The sequence below is a fragment of the Lepidochelys kempii genome, chromosome 3 (assembly GCF_965140265.1).
Source record: "Lepidochelys kempii isolate rLepKem1 chromosome 3, rLepKem1.hap2, whole genome shotgun sequence".
Taxonomy (NCBI): domain Eukaryota; kingdom Metazoa; phylum Chordata; order Testudines; family Cheloniidae; genus Lepidochelys; species Lepidochelys kempii.
The window spans coordinates 146,428,866-146,446,055 of record NC_133258.1 but is presented as its reverse complement, the minus strand read 5'-3'; the positions used below and the strand labels follow the sequence as shown (position 1 = coordinate 146,446,055).

The following is a 17,190-nucleotide window of genomic DNA, read 5'->3' as shown; positions in this document are numbered from 1 at the left end:
CCAAGTGGAGTGCCCTAAGGGTTGGTCCTGGGGCCGGTTTTGTTCAATATCTTCATTAATGATCTGCACCCTCAGCAAGTTTGCAGATGACACTAAACTGGAAGGAGAGGTAGATACGCTGGTGAGTAGGGATAGGATACAGACGGACCTAGACCAATTAGAGGATTGGACCAAAAGAAATCTGATGAGGTTCAACAAGAACAAGTGCAGAGTCCTGCACTTAGGAAGGAAGAATCCCATGCACCGCTACAGACTAGGGACCGAATGGTTAGGCTGCAGTTCTGCAGAAAAGGACCTAGGGGTTACAGTGGCCGAGAAGCTCTATATGAGTCAACAGTGTGCCCTTGTTGCCAAGAAGGCCAATGGCATTTTGGGGTGTATAAGTAGGAGCATTGCCAGCAGATCGCGGGACGTGATCGTTCCCCTCTATTGGACATTGGTGAGGCCTCATCTGGAGTACTGTGTCCTGTTTGGGCCCCACATTACAAGAAGGATGTGGAAAAATTGGAAAGAGTCCAGCGGAGGGCAACAAAAATGATTAGGAGACTGGAACACATGACTTATGAGGAGAGGCTGAGGGAACTGGGGATGTTTAGTCTACGGAAGAGAAGAATGAGGGGGGATTTGATAGCTGTTTTCAACTACCTGAAAGGGGGTTCCAAAGAGGATGGATCTAGACTGTTCTCAGTGGTAGCACATGACAGAACAAGGAGTAATGGTCTCAAGTGGCAGTGGGGGAGGTTTAGGTTGGATATTAGGAATAACTTTTTCACCAGGAGGGTGGTGAAGCACTGGAATGGGTTACCTAGGGAGGTGGTGGAATCTCCTTCCTTAGAAGTTTTTAAGGTCAGGCTTGACAAAGCCCTGGTTGGGATGATTTAGTTGGGGATCGGTCCTGCTTCGAGCAGGGGGTTGGACTAGATGATCTCCTGAGGTCCCTTCCAACCCTGATATTCTACGTTTCTATGTAGGAAAAATGATTGGAATTTCTCATCTAACATCCTATTCCACATGCATCATCTATGCATGGGTCTGTAAAAGGAATAAGTTCTTCAAATGGATCTCATAATATTTCTAAGGCATCTGGTGCACTGTATTTTGCATACCTTGCAACAAAAACTTTTAAGCCAGTAATACTTTTAACTGCACCGAAAATGTTAGAGCCTTTTTTTTTAAATGACCTTTGAGCACCTCACTTTGAGGTATACCCCAAAGAACCATGCTTAATTCACATTTTGCACACTTTATTGGATGTTTATAGAGATGGGACCTAGAGTCTAGACTATTGGAGACCAGGTTGAGGAAGAGCTGGAGGCTATTGGAGAGTTACAAGAAGAGAAAGGGACAATTGGAGGATCACAGTTTGGAAGATGGGGAGGAAGGAGAAGGGATATCTTATCCAAAACCTGAAAATAACCTTCAATTCAAAGCTCAGGCCATTTCTCTCCATTAAGGTTCAATCCACTGTTAATGAAATTACTGATGGGTGTTTCATATTATACCTCAGACTTTGTTTGCTTTTAGTGGGATGAAATCTGCCCCCAATGTTACTTTTCACTTAGTTGTTTTGTGGTTTAATGTAATTCAGGTCCAGGTACAAATCTCTAGACACTAGAAACAAAATAACAGTAATAAGTCATTATCTTCTCTCATGAATGATTGCGTCTCTACTGGATAAATCCATTTGAATGCACCTTATTCCTTCAACTTCTTAAGAAAGGGACAGGATGTAGGCTTATGTGATATCTCCCTTATAAAAGCCATTAGCAGACTCTGAGCTATACGCAAGTGTATGAAAAATACCAAAATCAAATTGTGGGTGCTTTTAATATAAAAGACAAAAGTACTAAACAGGAATCAAGGTATTTAGGAACTGAACTGAGCTTTACAGTACATCCAAATGTATAGCTTTAATTTAAAAATTATGATGGTGTAGTTTAGTATCCTTAATTTCTAGGCTTCTGTCTTTTTGAAGGGTAAGATTGTGCGTGTCTTGTAGGTTGCAGAGAACTTCACTGAGATATATATGAAAATGACTAACATTCTACCACCTTTAGTTGTTTAATTTAAATAACTACAATTTGATATTTTTCTTGGAAGAGTAAAGTTGTTACAAATACTTATAAAAAAGGATTTATTCCCAAAGATCAGAGTCACAGTGAAGGGCACTATTACCTAAACTATTACATAAAATTTCAAAAGTCAGTTTAGAGGAATATCAGGGGCTCTCTTATTATATTTATGTCTTGATTGACAGGGCCAGAATATTCTGCATATATGTTTCAGAGTAACAGCCGTGTTAGTCTGTATTCGCAAAAAGAAAAGGAGTACTTGTGGCACCTTAGAGACTAACCAACTTATTTGAGCATGAGCTTTCGTGAGCTACAGCTCACTTCATCGGATGCATACCGTGGAAACAGTTTCCACGGTATGCATCCGATGAAGTGAGCTGTAGCTCACGAAAGCTCATGCTCAGATAAATTGGTTAGTCTCTAAGGTGCCACAACTACTCCTTTTCTTTTTGCATATATGTTGCTATTCAGGTATGGATGTAATACTCTGTCCCCTCTCATGTAAATGGTTGAGTGTCTGGAATATGCACTTGTGTTTGATTACTTCTTCCATATTCATGTGAACATTAAAATTTGTTCCTGAAGACACTCAAGCTCTTTCCATTCTAAGGGTAGAGATCTATTAACATGTACTTTGAAGAAAATGATTAACTCATTCAAAGAGAGGTATAATCTAGCAATGTGAGTAATCCTATAATATGTTGATTTTAACAATATACATTTTTATGACACTTTTCAGCCAGAAAAAACACAAAATACTTTACAAACTCATGTACAAACTGTACGCAGTACTGGGAATCACTTCACCCATCACTATGGTGCAGCCATCTCTGGAATGAAGAGCTGCTGCTGTTTAACTCACAATAAAACACTTCTTTTCTATGGACTCTGGTGATTAGTTGGTCAAACAAACAACTTCACATCTTCCATTAATGTCTGTACTGATTATTTTACTTCTTTCTTTAATTTGTCATCAATTTCTTCAATTGCCACATCTAGTAACAGTGTCAATCCGTCTGAAGGAGTATAACCAGGGAGAAATATTTTCTTTAATACCTCATTCTGCAGTACACTGAAGGCAATATCATTAGCAGAAAATTATCGAGTTCAAGTTAATTGTTTTTATGTCAATTGATCTTTGCCTTTCAAAGACAGACAGTGCTCCTAAACCAAACTGGCGATGTTCAGAGCTGGAAACTGGTTTTCTGTACTTTTTGAAATGAGTACAAATCCTAGGTAGCACATTAATTAACAGCTCAAGAACATTTATAATTTGCTTTTGAATTACCTGTTTTCATTACTCTAGTCCATTCACTCACTCATTTCCTGCCACTTCCTTCGTTTAAGGATCTTGAGTTAGATAAATTAATACACTAATGTTTGGTAATCACTAAACCTTTAGTACCTATTTGCAGTATTGATCAGCAGATTTTGCATGTAATGCAGTTAGAATAAGAAACAATACATCTGATGCTGTGAAAAGTTAAAAATACAAACTAGCTAAGCTTCACAGAACCACATTTTATCATATTTCCCACTCATCTTTTTTAGAAGTTTCAAGATTCTAGCAAACTCATCTAATAAACTCAACTTCACCAAAGCATCACATTTCTTGTTGTTTTCTAATAAGTATAGCAAGAACCTTGATATTCCCATCATTTCTCTTTCAACCTTTTTATATAGTTAAAGTTCTCATTCAACAAGAAGAAAATCAGTGGGGAAACATGCTCAACATCTTAGATCTTTATAACACAAATGCAAGGAGTATGGGGAATAAACAGGAAGAAATTTAAGTATTAGTGCATAAGCTAAACATGGTGGCATAAAGCTTATGACTAGAATACTGGTACAGAGGGGACTTTGTTCAGGAAGGGCAAGCAGGGAAAAAAAGCAGGAGATGTTGCATTATACATCAGGCATATAGACACATGTTCTGAGGTCCAAGAGGTGAGAGGCAAACCACTTGAAAGTCTCTGGATAAAGGGGGAAAATCAGAGGAGTTTTGTCATGCTGCAGTCTACTATAGACCATCAAATCAGGAAGAGGAGGTGAATGAGGCATTTCTAGAACAAACAACAGAAATATCCAAAACGCAAGACCTGATAGTAATGAGGGACTTTAACTACCAAGACTTCTGTGGGAAAAGTAATATGGCAAAACACAAAATCTCCAATATGTTCTTGGAATGTATTGGGCACAACTTTTTGTTTCAGAAAGTGAAGGAAGTAACCAGAGGAACAGCCATTTTAGACTTGATTCTGACCAACAGGTAAGAATTGGATGTGAATCTGAAGGTGGAAGAGAATTTGGGTGAAAGTGATCAAGAAATGATAGATTTCATGATTCTAAGGAAAGGAAGGAGTGAGAGAAGCAGAATGGACTTTAACAAACTCAGAGAATTGATAGATTTTCTTCCCACGGGACCTGACCTAAGGGAAACGGAGTTGAGGAGAGCTGGCAGTTTCTCAAGGGGACAATATTAAAGGCACAACTGCAAACCATCCCAATGGGAAGGAAAAATAAGAAGAATAGCAAGAGGCCAATACGGCTTCCCCCGGAAATCATTAATGACCTGAAAATCAAAAAGGAATCCTACAAAGAGTGGAAACATATACAAATTGCTAAGAAGGAGTACACAAGAATAGCATAGGCATGTAGGGACAAAATCAGAAAGGCTAAGGCAGAAAATGCATTACATCTAACAAGGACATAAAAGATGATAAAAAGCAGTTCTTTAAATACATTAGGAACAAGAGAAAGAAGAAGGAAAGTGTAAGTCTTCTACTTAGCAGGAAAGGAGAGCTAATAACTGATGATATCAAGAAGACTGAGGTGTATAATGCCCATTTTGCTTCAGTCATCACTAAAAAGGTATCTAATTGTGACCAGATACCAAGCCAGGAAGTATTGCGAGCACTTTGGAATACAGGATTAGAATTCAAAATAACTTTGACAAATTAGAGAACTTGTCTGAAATCAGTAAGATAAAATCAATAAAGGAAGGAAAAATTAGATGCCCAACTACAAAATGGGGAATAACTGGCTATGTGGTAGTACTGCTGAAAAGGATCTGAGGGTTATAGTGGATCGTAGGTTGAATATGAGTCAATGATGTGATGCAACTGCGAAAAAGACTAATATTCTGTGGTATATTAACAGGAATGTATGTAAGACATGGGAGGTAACTGTCCCACTTTGCTTGACACTGGTGAGGCCTCAGCTGGAGTAGTGTTTCCAATTCTGGGCACCACAAGTTAGGAAGGATGTGGATAAATTAGAAACTCCAGAGGAGAGCAACAAAAATGATAAAAAGTTTAGAAAACCTGACCTCTGCAGTAAGGTTAAAAAAAACTGGGCACATTTAGTCATGAGTAAAGATGAGTGACTGGGGACCTGATAACAGTCTTTAAATATGTTAAAGGCAAAAGCCAGTGTTTACTTTGTTTCATAATACCTACCTCCTTAAAACATGGTGAAGGGTTTCTGATTTGTTCAAGCATAGCCCACTTGACGGTTGCCTGTCGTATATTTCCATCATATTCTCTGGAACTCTGTGTACCACTAGGAGTACCTCTAGATCTTTCATATCCCGGTTCATTAAAATAGGGTTCTGCTACCAATATGAGGGACTGGACAGACACCAACACCTGTGGAGAGAAGCAGTAAATGAGTAAATGAAAAATAATTCAGTCCATTACATAGTGACCACCACTTGTTTTTAAAATATATTATATATTACAAGCTTTGTCTTCATTGCAAGAAATATTTTATGACAAATTAATTAATGTATGCTGTAAAATATGAATATTTCATACAAGTGGGGAATTGTGTTCCATCTGAAACAATTACCATACTTATACTAAAAACCATCATCCACACAACTGTAAACCTAGTCCAAGAAAAAATAAATTAGAAAACTGTACCATCATAAATATGTAAAGACATATTACTTCCAGAGCTAAACATTTTTTGAATAAATAGGCCTGGCCCCACGTGGATTTTTAAGCCGTTTGAACAAACTAACAATGGTTTCTTTTATTACATTTAAAAACTTAACCATTGTTAGTTTGTTCAAACTGCTTAAACATCCATAATCAATGGAGGTAAAAATTCTAGCTTTCAGGTCCAAGCATAGCACAGATGCAGCACATAAATTTTGAGACTAAAAGCCAAGCACTGTAAGTATAAATTGAATATTTATAAAATGAAAGAGTATAAAAGTTACACAACACACATTAAAATTAAATAGCTGAAGTGCAACTGCTTCACTATTACCAGTCACACCCTGATTCAGGATTCTGTGGTTTTCCTGCCACATCTCCTGATATTGCCAATGCCTAAAGCACCTCTCCCTAAAGTAACTTCGCTATTAGTGCCATGGTTAATTACTACAGAAGAAACTCAGCTCTTCACAGACCAAAAGTAGCTAAAATGAACTTTCAAAGTCGTAAAAAAACCCACAGAAGTTCTATAGGAAATACAAACTCAGTGTTCAGTAAGCTGACTGCACATTCACTATTCATTTTATTGGGATTTATATACACATGAAAGATATCTAACCATATGCACTAGGTAATCCTCAAAAAAACCCTCAGAAGTACCTACATGAAACACAACACTCCAACATACCTAATGTGCAGTAACAACATTCAGTTAGACCCATGGCCAGCAATCAAATAGATATTTAATGCTAAACTCCCTCTCCAAAAATTCACCATCACCACAATTCTCCCTTATTTTCAAATACCTAAATAAATTTTGGCTGAAAAAAATGTAAATTTAACAACCAATCACAGATGCAGGATTACTGAGAAATTTCTGAACACTTTTGGCACAAGAAGCCTACTAAAACAAATTGCTGAAAATTATTACTTTAAAATTAAGAAAAACTGATAAACATTTTAATGCAGAAGTGCCTACGAACTGCAACTCTAATTATTTGTTTAAGTATCTAAGTGGCCACAATTTTATCTATAAAATAAAATTGTGCTGAGTGTTTGCCAATCACACTAAGTCAATATTAGCTGCGGGAACTCAGCACCTCTGAAAATTAGACATCTGTTTAGGTGTCCTAATATGGATTTAGGTGTTGAACTTTAGGCATGCAAGTTTAAAACTTCTGATCAATATCTAGTGCAAATTATAAGTGTATGTCTAAGTAAATGGAAGCGAGTTAGTTTCAGTGGAATTCCCTATGTAGCTTACTACCACAAAACATTATACTCCATTTGACATGGGGAAAAAAGCTTTGAAATTTAGATGCAAAGAAACCATTTAAAAGAATAAGTAGATGTCTGATCATTCTCTTTTTAAAAGAAAAAAGTATTATTTCAAAGTTTTTAGATCTACTGATATTATATTGGCTATATAATATAATGTAAATTGGTACTTTAGTTATTTATTTGTAAAGATTATGGTTAACTGAAAGGGCCCAAATATTCTTCTCAGACACACAAAACAAATATGGGGACAGAATTTGGCCTTGGCTTCCCTCTTTTCACCATCTGAACAAGAAGAAACTCAATTCTTATTTGAAACAGAAGTTTAAACAATCATTTTAAAATATTTTAATGAAGTATCAGGTGAATGAAATTAGATTTTTGTAGACCCATTCTCATGATTGTTACATCTCTGATGATCTGGAGGTCATTCTAGCATTTGATAACACAAGGAGGAGTGGGTAAACCTATTTTGATCAAAACGATTCTTGTTATTGAATTCATTTGCACCACAAAGAAATGAAGAAGGGACAGCATAGTCTAGTGCACTGGTTCCCAAACTTGTTCTGCCGCTTGTGCAGGGAAAGCCCCTGGTGGGCCAGGCCGGTTTGTTTACCTGCCGCGTCTACAGGTTCGTCCGATCGCGGCTCCCAGTGGCCACAGTTCGCTGCTCCAGGCCAATGGGAGCTGCTGGAAGCGGCAGCCAGTATGTCCCTCAGCCCACGCTGCTTCCAGCAGCTCCCATTGGCCTGGAGCAGCGAACCGCGGCCACTGGGAGCCGCGATTGGACGAACCTGCGGACGCGGCAGGTAAACAAACCAGCCCGGCCCACCAGGGGCTTTCCCTGAACAAGCGGCAGAACATGTTTGGGAACCACTGGTCTAGTGGGCTGAGCGGGGGACTGGAATCTCAGAATATCTGAGTTATAGTCTCGTTTGGCCTTTAATTCACTGAGTCATCTTGGTCATACTGCTTAAATCTTTCTGTGACTCAGTTTCTCCATCTCTCCACCTCTAACTCAGTCACGGGCTGTTTATGTATTTAGCAGTTCAAACATGTTAAATGCTATTACAACATACTGTATAATCAGAACTGCTAAACAGAACCTCTACAAAAGTTAGCTGCCATTGCTGCATATGAAATAAATACTTGTGAGCTTCCATTCAGGTACTTTTCTAATGCAGAAAATGTGTTATGTTTTCATCTCCATATCAACATCAAAAGTCATTTCTCTTTAAATAAAAATTCTTGTGCTTGTTGAATATAAGTTAGACTATATTCATCAAAAATGTAGGCTAACAAACATGGATGCCCCTCCCCTCCCCAAGGAATCAAGAGATACCAAAAAAGGGGTGTGTGTTGTTAAGATTTATTATAAGGCTGTTGTCTTGCTATCTAGTTCTTTCAGTATCAGATCTTAAACTGAGTCAGCTTGTGGTTGCCCTACCTAATGGATGTCATGTTTCATATAAAAAAAATTATTTTGGGTTCTTTTTATCTACAAAATAAAATTGTGGTTTTTCTGTTACAATAAAGAGTGGAATTTTCACAAGTGCTTACAGTCAGCCTAATGCTGCTCCCCCTGAAGTCAATGGAAGCTGAGTTTGGTCAATTCTGAAAGCGTTTGAAAAATCCCACTCCAAAATGCTACATGTCAAAACTTGTCATAAAATCAGTGTTGAACTTATAGGATTCACTATATAAAGACGACAAAAACTCTGCCATATATACAGTTCAAACATCTTACATTCCGGGTATTTTAAAATTTAGACATAGTAGACACTGAATAGATATTAGCTATTCATGGCTTTGAACATTATGCACAGTCCTAATTAATAAGCAGATTTGCTGCTGTATAATATGTTTTCAGCTACCTACCTACAATCTCTGAACTGAATTTTCCACTTTCATCTGTGTTAGAAAATGATAAACTCCTGAAACATTCTGGGTGGTCTAACAATAGTTTGATCTTTGAACCAGGAAAACATTTAGTGCCTAATTGTTTCCAAGCAATTTATTTAGTCCTGCAGCTGCTTTCCATTTAATAGCTATAAAGTATTTTTATTCCTCACAGTGAAGAAATTTTACAACAGTGTTCTCTTACTACCTTCAAAATGGAACCCTGATAAAATAAAATAACCAGCAGACCATGGATTTCAATATAAAATTACAAACTATTTCTAAACTAGGTTTCTTTGTAATAATCAAATCTAACATTCTACAGAAACATACTACTAATGATCGCCTCCCCTCTCCCAGATGTAATCTGTAATTACATAAGTGAATAAAGAAAATGTCTGTTGAACTAAATTAATCTAAACCAAACGAGGATAAAAGGCCTCTGGTGAACTCAGGGTTTCTATCATACAAGCCTTTATTCATTAAGTTTTTAGTTAACGTTTTCCAAACAAACATTCAGTTTATCCTATTTTTCGTCAATTAATGTTTACAAAGTAGTTTAAAATGCAAAGAATTATGGCCCAGATGGTCTCTATGTATGAAAAACCTAGTCTGGAGAACAATTTTGTCCAGAAAAAGCTTAAAGTACAAGACTACCTCCGATCTGATCAGGACATAGGAATAAAAGCCAAGGCCTAATGGGAAGGACCTGGGGCAGAAAACCACCCTGTACAAGCGAAAAACCACTTTGAGGTGAGGAAGAAATTAAGTAAGGGCCAGGAAACCCAAACAAGCAATTTGAGTACATGAACGGACTTTGCTATAGTTTTTATTTTGCGTGTGTGTAACAACTGGTGAATTTATACAGGCTTTGTATTAAATTTCCATAATATTCTGCCTAAGTGTCTGTTTTATGTTCGTCAACTGCAAAATCCCATGCTTCCTGGTCATTGCTGGATTATTTTTAATCCCCATTCGTTGCTGTGGCTAACATATGAGCTTTATTCAGTTGATTTATTAGCAGGTTTTGGAAGAGCTTCTTTATAGTTATGGATAGCACATACTTCATTTTCCCATCCATTTCTCACTATTTATGATACTATGAAATTTGGAGGCTGCTTTGCATTCAACATAAACACCATGATATAGATGTTAAATGATTCCTGCAAGATAAGAGCTCAATCTCCCATCTTTTACGTGCCTAGCCAAAATCAGCACTTGGGTGAAAAGCAGCTGTCTAGAGCTGAGCCAAGACAGGCTGAAATAATGTGGGTAGGAAGAGGGAAGCACTTTGAAGAATTGCCTCCTCTATAATATTTCTCACTAGAGAGAGCAATTGTCTTCAAATAGTTCAGTCAGTTTGCAGTCTGAGTGCCCTTTGGACTCCTCAGTACTACTAGATGTCCAACTACCCCCTGCAGCAACTGCTGCCAACTTTCAGGTGCAGACAAAACCGCAGTGCTCCCTGTAAGATCTCCAGGCTTGATTACTGAAACTCAAATATAGGAGTGAAGCCCCACACCCTAAAAGTTCCAGCTGGTACAAAACATCCATTCTGCTTAGCAACACAACTGATGGCAATCACCCCAGTGCTCTCCTTTCTGTGCCGACTCCCCACAGGGTGCAGAGTCCAGTTCATGGTCTGTCCAAATATGCAAAACCCTCCAATGGAATTGGCTCTCACTACCTGAGAAATTGCTTCTCCCTGAGACCATGAGCTCCCATGACAGCTAAGATGAAACTGTTGACCAACAGGGGGAGGCTTGTGAGTGCAGGAGACAGAACTTTCACAGACTCTGCTCCTTGACTATGGAACTCACCCCTACAAGAAACAAGAATGACCAGTGAGTTACCAGTTTCAGAGCTAAATGTAAAAATTTATTTCTCTGGCTTCACTTTTCCTCAGTAATGTCTTCCCTCACACACTTAGACACAATCAAACAAGCAAGCAAAGCCAACATGTATTTATTCTACAGACTTGGAAGGAAGAAATAAAAAATGCTACTCCTATTTTTTTTCAGAGTAGCAGCCATGTTAGTCTGTATCCGCAAAAAGAAAAGGAGTACTTGTGGCACCTTAGAGAGTAACAAATTTATTTGAGCATAAGCTTTTGTGAGCTACAGCTCACTTCATTGGATGCATTCAGTGGAAAATACAGTGGTGAGATTTATATACACAGAGAACATGAAACAATGGGTGTTACCATACACATTGTAACCAGAGTGACCCTGTAAGGTGAGCTATTACCAGCAGGAGAGCGGGGGGGGGGGGGGGGGGAGGAGAGAAAACCTTTTGTAGTGATAATCAAGGTGGGCCATTTCCAGCAGTTGACAAGAACTTCTGAGGAACAGTGGCGGGGGAGAGAGCGGGAGGAAGGGCGGAAGGGAATAAACATGGGGAAATAGTTTTACTTTGTGTAATGACCCATTCACTCCCAGTCTTTATTCAAGCCTAAGTTAATTGTATCCAGTTTGCAAATTAATTCCAATTCAGCAGTCTCTTGTTGGAGTCTGTTTTTGAAGTTTTTTTGTTGAAGAATTGCCACTTTTAGGTCTGTAATCAAGTGACCAAAGAGGCTGAAGTGTTCTCCAACTGGTTTTTGAATGTTATAATTCTTGACGTCTGATTTGTGTCCATTTATTCTTTTACATAGAGACTGTCCAGTTTGGCCAATGTACATGGTAGAGGGGCATTCACACTGCTATGGGTACCCGCATGGCCCCACAGTATGCCAACATTTTTATGGCTGACTTAGAACAACACTTCCTCAGCTCTCGTCCCCTAATGCCCCTACTCTACTTGCGCTATATTGATGACATCTTCATCATCTGGACCCATGGAAAAGAAGCCCTTGAGGAATTCCACCATGATTTCAACAATTTCCATCCCACCATCAACCTCAGCCTGGACCAGTCCACACAAGAGATCCACTTCCTGGACACTACGGTGCTAATAAGCGATAGTCACATAAACACCACCCTATACTGGAAACCTACTGACCGCTATGCCTACCTACATGCCTCCAGCTTTCATCCAGACCACACCACAGGATCCATCGTCTATAGCCAAGCTCTACGATACAACCGCATTTGCTCCAACCCCTCAGACAGAGACAAACACCTACAAGATCTCTATCAAGCATTCTTACAATTACAATACCCACCTGCTGAAGTGAAGAAACAGATTGACAGAGCCAGAAGAGTACCCAGAAGTCGCCTACTACAGGACAGGCCCAAGAAAGAAAATAACAGAACGCCACTAGCCGTCACCTTCAGCACCCCAACTAAAACCTCTCCAACGCATCATCAGGGATCTACAACCTATCCTGAAGGACAACCCATCACTCTCACAGATCTTGGGAGACAGGCCAGTCCTTGCTTACACACAGCCCCCCAACCTGAAGCAAACACTCACCAGCAACCACACACCACACAACAGAACCACTAACCCAGGAACCTATCCTTGCAACAAAGCCCGCTGCCAACTGTGTCCACATATCTATTCAGGGGACACTATCATAGGGCCTAATCACATCAGCCACACTATCAGAGGCTCGTTCACCTGCACATCCACCAATGTGATATATGCCATCATGTGCCAGCAATGCCCCTCTGCCATGTACATTGGCCAAACTGGACAGTCTCTACGTAAAAGAATAAATGGACACAAATCAGACGTCAAGAATTAGAACATTCAAAAACCAGTTGGAGAACACTTCAATCTCTTTGGTCACTTGATTACAGACCTAAAAGTGGCAATTCTTCAACAAAAATACTTCAGAAACAGACTCCAACGAGAGACTGCTGAATTGGAATTAATTTGCAAACTGGATACAATTAACTTAGGCTTGAATAAAGACTGGGAGTGGATGGGTCATTACACAAAGTAAAACTATTTCGCCATGTTTATTCCCCCCCTCCGCCGCCCCAAGTTCCTCAGAAGTTCTTGTCAACTGCTGGAAATGGCCCACCTTGATTATCACTACAAAAGGTGTTCTCCCTCCCCCCCCACCGCTCTCTTTACCTGATCACTCTCGTTACAGTGTGTATGGTAACACCCATTGTTTCATGTTCTCTATGTATATAAATCTCCCCACTGTATTTTCCATTGAATGCATCCGATGAAGCGAGCTGTAGCTCACGAAAGCTTATGCTCAAATAAATTTGTTAGTCTCTAAGGTGCCACAAGTCCTCCTTTTCTTTTTACTCCTATTTTTGTACAGCTGGGAGGCAATCAGATATTACCAGTGATGGGAGCCATTTAAGTACCTACATAGTGCCTCTTGTTTTGAAAGAAAAAAACAAATGACACACTGAAGAATTTCTTTACATGTAGTATTAAGTTTTACAGGTGTGTTTATTTCCTATCTCCACACTTTACATGAAAAGATTGTTATGCTTATCAGTTACGATAGTCTAGCCTCTGGTCTAGGAGGAAGATAAACTTTAGTGTAGATTTCGCACTTTACTACCAGTCCCCCTTGTGATACTGCCAGATATGTGACAATTATATGTTTTCCCACAATTATTACCATATGTCCAGTCATATTCACTCTTAAGGAGAAGGAATATTGTGAGAATCAGAAATACATTTAAAGTCAGAATGATTTTGTTGAATTACCTCCCCTATAACTTCTTATTCAACAACTACACTCCTCAGGGTGTTGTGTATTCATATTTTGATACTGTCAGAAAGAGAAACTTTCAAAAAGTCGCCATAGAATCTGGATTTCATTGACGCAGATAGTAAAACCCTATGTCTCAATAAAAATATAAACAGATTTTGTAGAATACATGGTACTGCTCTCCTGATGTTTGAGAAGAATCTCAAGCCTTAACTGTTTTAAAAAAAACAAAAAAACCCCAAAAAACTACACCCCCCCCAAACTGGACTTTTCCACTTATATATTTACAGAATGAAATTATTTTCTAAAGTTAATCGTTTATCTACTGTGCTACTTTACTGTCCAATCCCATACTCAGCAAAAAAAAATATGAAATTAAAAAACAGATTCTTGCAGAGAAGAAAATTTCATGTCATTAGCATACCAGGATGCTAAAGAAGGTAATCTGCAGCAAACATGTCCATGTTAAAAAAAACCAAAAACCCTCTTAACTGGTACTATGCTTTGCAGTCATTTCAAAATGAAAATTAGATGGCTCTGTTGAAAACTAAGCTAATCACCAAAATTGAAATTATGTATTTTCCCCCAGAACATTCCTTTTATAGGAAAGTATTTGCAAAAGTATTAAGAAAAACTTATTTACAAGCATTATTGCCCATGAATCTGGTTAACTCCCTATAGTCACAAACCAGTATTCTTTATTAAATGTCCAATTATAACAGCCTTTAGGAGTGTATTAAAATGACTTAACCACGGCTGCCTTTAGCATTCTGAAAACTAGTAACAACTGTGTGTTAGAGCATTGTGCTAATTTTTTTTTAAAACAGGAATTACCTATTCCTGTGAAATCAACCAGCTAAACTTAGATTATCTACACTGTACCAATAACAATTTGTCCTATGTCTTGTATAATTCATTCATCACACAGATTCTGCACGTCTTCCCACAATATACAAAAAAAGAGGGACCTAAACCTTTCGCTATAGATATAAATATAAAATATATGCAGGCTCACACACACATTCTCATAGTTTATGCTGCTTGTAACAGATTTTAGCATACTCATAAGTGAATGTACAATGCATACGCCACCAAAAAATAAAAGTAAAAAACAACAACTAAAAATAGAAACAAGTTCAAGAAAAAATTACCCCATTACCTCTTGGGAAGGAAATAAGTGAGACAAGGCTGGAGATCTAGGCCTTTTTCTACAACATTGAGAAGCCTAATGAGGGAAACAAGGAACCTGCCACAACACCATAGGGTGGTAAGGCACAAGATCATACCATGGGGCTTAGAAGGATTGAGACTAAAAACTCCTATGAGCACAAACCAAGAACCTCAATCCTTGTTCTAGGAGCTGTCTAGAAAGACAGGCTGCAAAGTACATCCCAGATGGCACTGTGCCCAATCAAATTGTCCCTGAAACCAAAAGCCCATAATGGGGGACAAACTAGTTTCTTGATCTATCCAGAGATAAACTGGCCCTCAAAACTGATAAATCTAGGTATTAGCACTAGAGAAGTGAGGTCAGCATCAAGAGAAGAAGCAGATGGTGTCTTCAGCATCTGCATTGGAGAGAGAGAACATTTAGAACCAAAACTTCCAGCAGCAAGGACTGGTCCCATCTCTGATTCATAGAATGATTTTTCTTTTTAGAGCACTGGATTCCCCAGGCATCAAGGAATTTTCATTTATCTGCTTTCTCTTAACTTTATGCTTTACAGCAGAGAACAGAAGTTTCCAGGGCCTCCCCCCCCAGATTTAGAAGGAACTAGAGATGGCTGATGACTTACTGCTGTTCAGAGAGGACTGAACCTCTGTAGCTTTCTCTAGTGCTGCAAGTATAATTGGTACCAACCTTTGAGGTTTCACCAGGCACAGTCACTGAAGAAGGCCCTAGCATTGAAAGAGCAGCACCAGCCAACTCCACCAACTTTGGAGCTGGAGAATGGGTCAAGAAAGGCTTTGGTGCAGCAAGAGCAGAGGACTGAGTCTCCCCTTTCTCAGAATCATAGTAGCTATAATATGCTCTATGGTCACAAAAGGCTCCCAAGGCTTATGGTGTCTCATCACAGTGGGACTATGAAGAGCCCATGCTGAAAATAATATTATTTTCATCCTGTAATCCATTTTGTCAACTCTGTAGCTAATACGCTGGATACAATTTAAGCAGTGGCTGTGTAGAATATTTCAACAGCTTTATGAACAATGCCCTTTTATTTTTTACTGTTCATGTGTTACAAAAAGAATAACGTTTCCCTGTCCTTCCTTCTGAAGTCTGAAACCCCATTTTGTATTCTCAAATCAGGGACTGTATCGGTTTCCAAGATGTGTAAAAAAAGTATTGGTCACTTTCAAATAATTTCTTCTGTCCATTTGTTTACAACTTTTGGATCTATCTTTTCTGGCTCTGCTAATACGTAGTTAATTTTATGAGGTTTTATTGAAACTTTGGCCTCCTCTGAACTGTCACCTGTATTTGCTTGCTCATAATTCCTCTTCCTGATTTTGTTTAGAATTGGAAAGGTAGTTATTTACTACTTCAGCCATCCTGGATTTCTCCATTATTTGTTCCTCTGACTCTTGAAAGAGATCTCAAAGAGAGGTCTTATTTTTAACTTAACTATACTCTAATCCGTAGGTTTCATCTGAAGTCTGTTTTTTGCTTTTGTTTTTTTTCTTTTTTGGATCTCCAAAACAAGCACCACATTTCAGCACTGGATGACCCCTAACAGACCTGTTTAAGTTAAACTTCTCTCTGAAAACTGTTTCTCCACTATTGTGACAAGTAACACTTAACATTATTGTAACTGGAACATTAGTCAGTTTACTTTGCTTTTGACAACACTTTGTACAATCATTTTTACTGGTTTCCCTGTTAATGTGAATGCTTCATATACAATAGAAATAGAAAAAATAAACGATAGGAAAATGCGGCAGGAGGAACTGAAGTACATGAAATTACTTTAGCTTAAGTTTTGAATTTGTCTTGATTTTAAGTTGACAGTTCCCCTGTAACTAGCATAATTTCATTTTTTAAAAATATATACACATACACATACTTACAGTATGTAAATTTAAGCATGTGTGCAAATCTTTGCAGGACTCGGGCCTAATTTCAGACCTCTGATCCCCGGAAGGGAAAATACCTCCATAAATCTACATGGGGGAAGTTGAGCAAATGCTTGAATATAAGTCAGCTTTCTATGCACTGAATCTCAATCATTATCAGAATGACTTTCTCCTCATACAAAAGCATTGTATGTTAAATTGTCAAAATATTCACTATGCTTTTAGCTTCTCTTATGAAGTAAAGTAGGATGTCAAACCAGGTTCCCAGAGACAAAAGCTAGCATATAAACAGTAATATTTC

The 17,190-nt window shown here is 38.4% G+C and overlaps 1 protein-coding gene across 1 annotated transcript in view; it reads right to left on the bottom strand.

Moving 5' to 3' along the window:
- Positions 1-17,190, bottom strand: part of BIRC6 (baculoviral IAP repeat containing 6) — a 320,140-nt gene that overhangs the window by 15,584 nt on the left and 287,366 nt on the right. Inside the window, 1 exon segment of the mRNA XM_073338417.1 lies at positions 5,531-5,719. Within this exon segment, the coding sequence (XP_073194518.1) occupies positions 5,531-5,719 (189 nt within the window).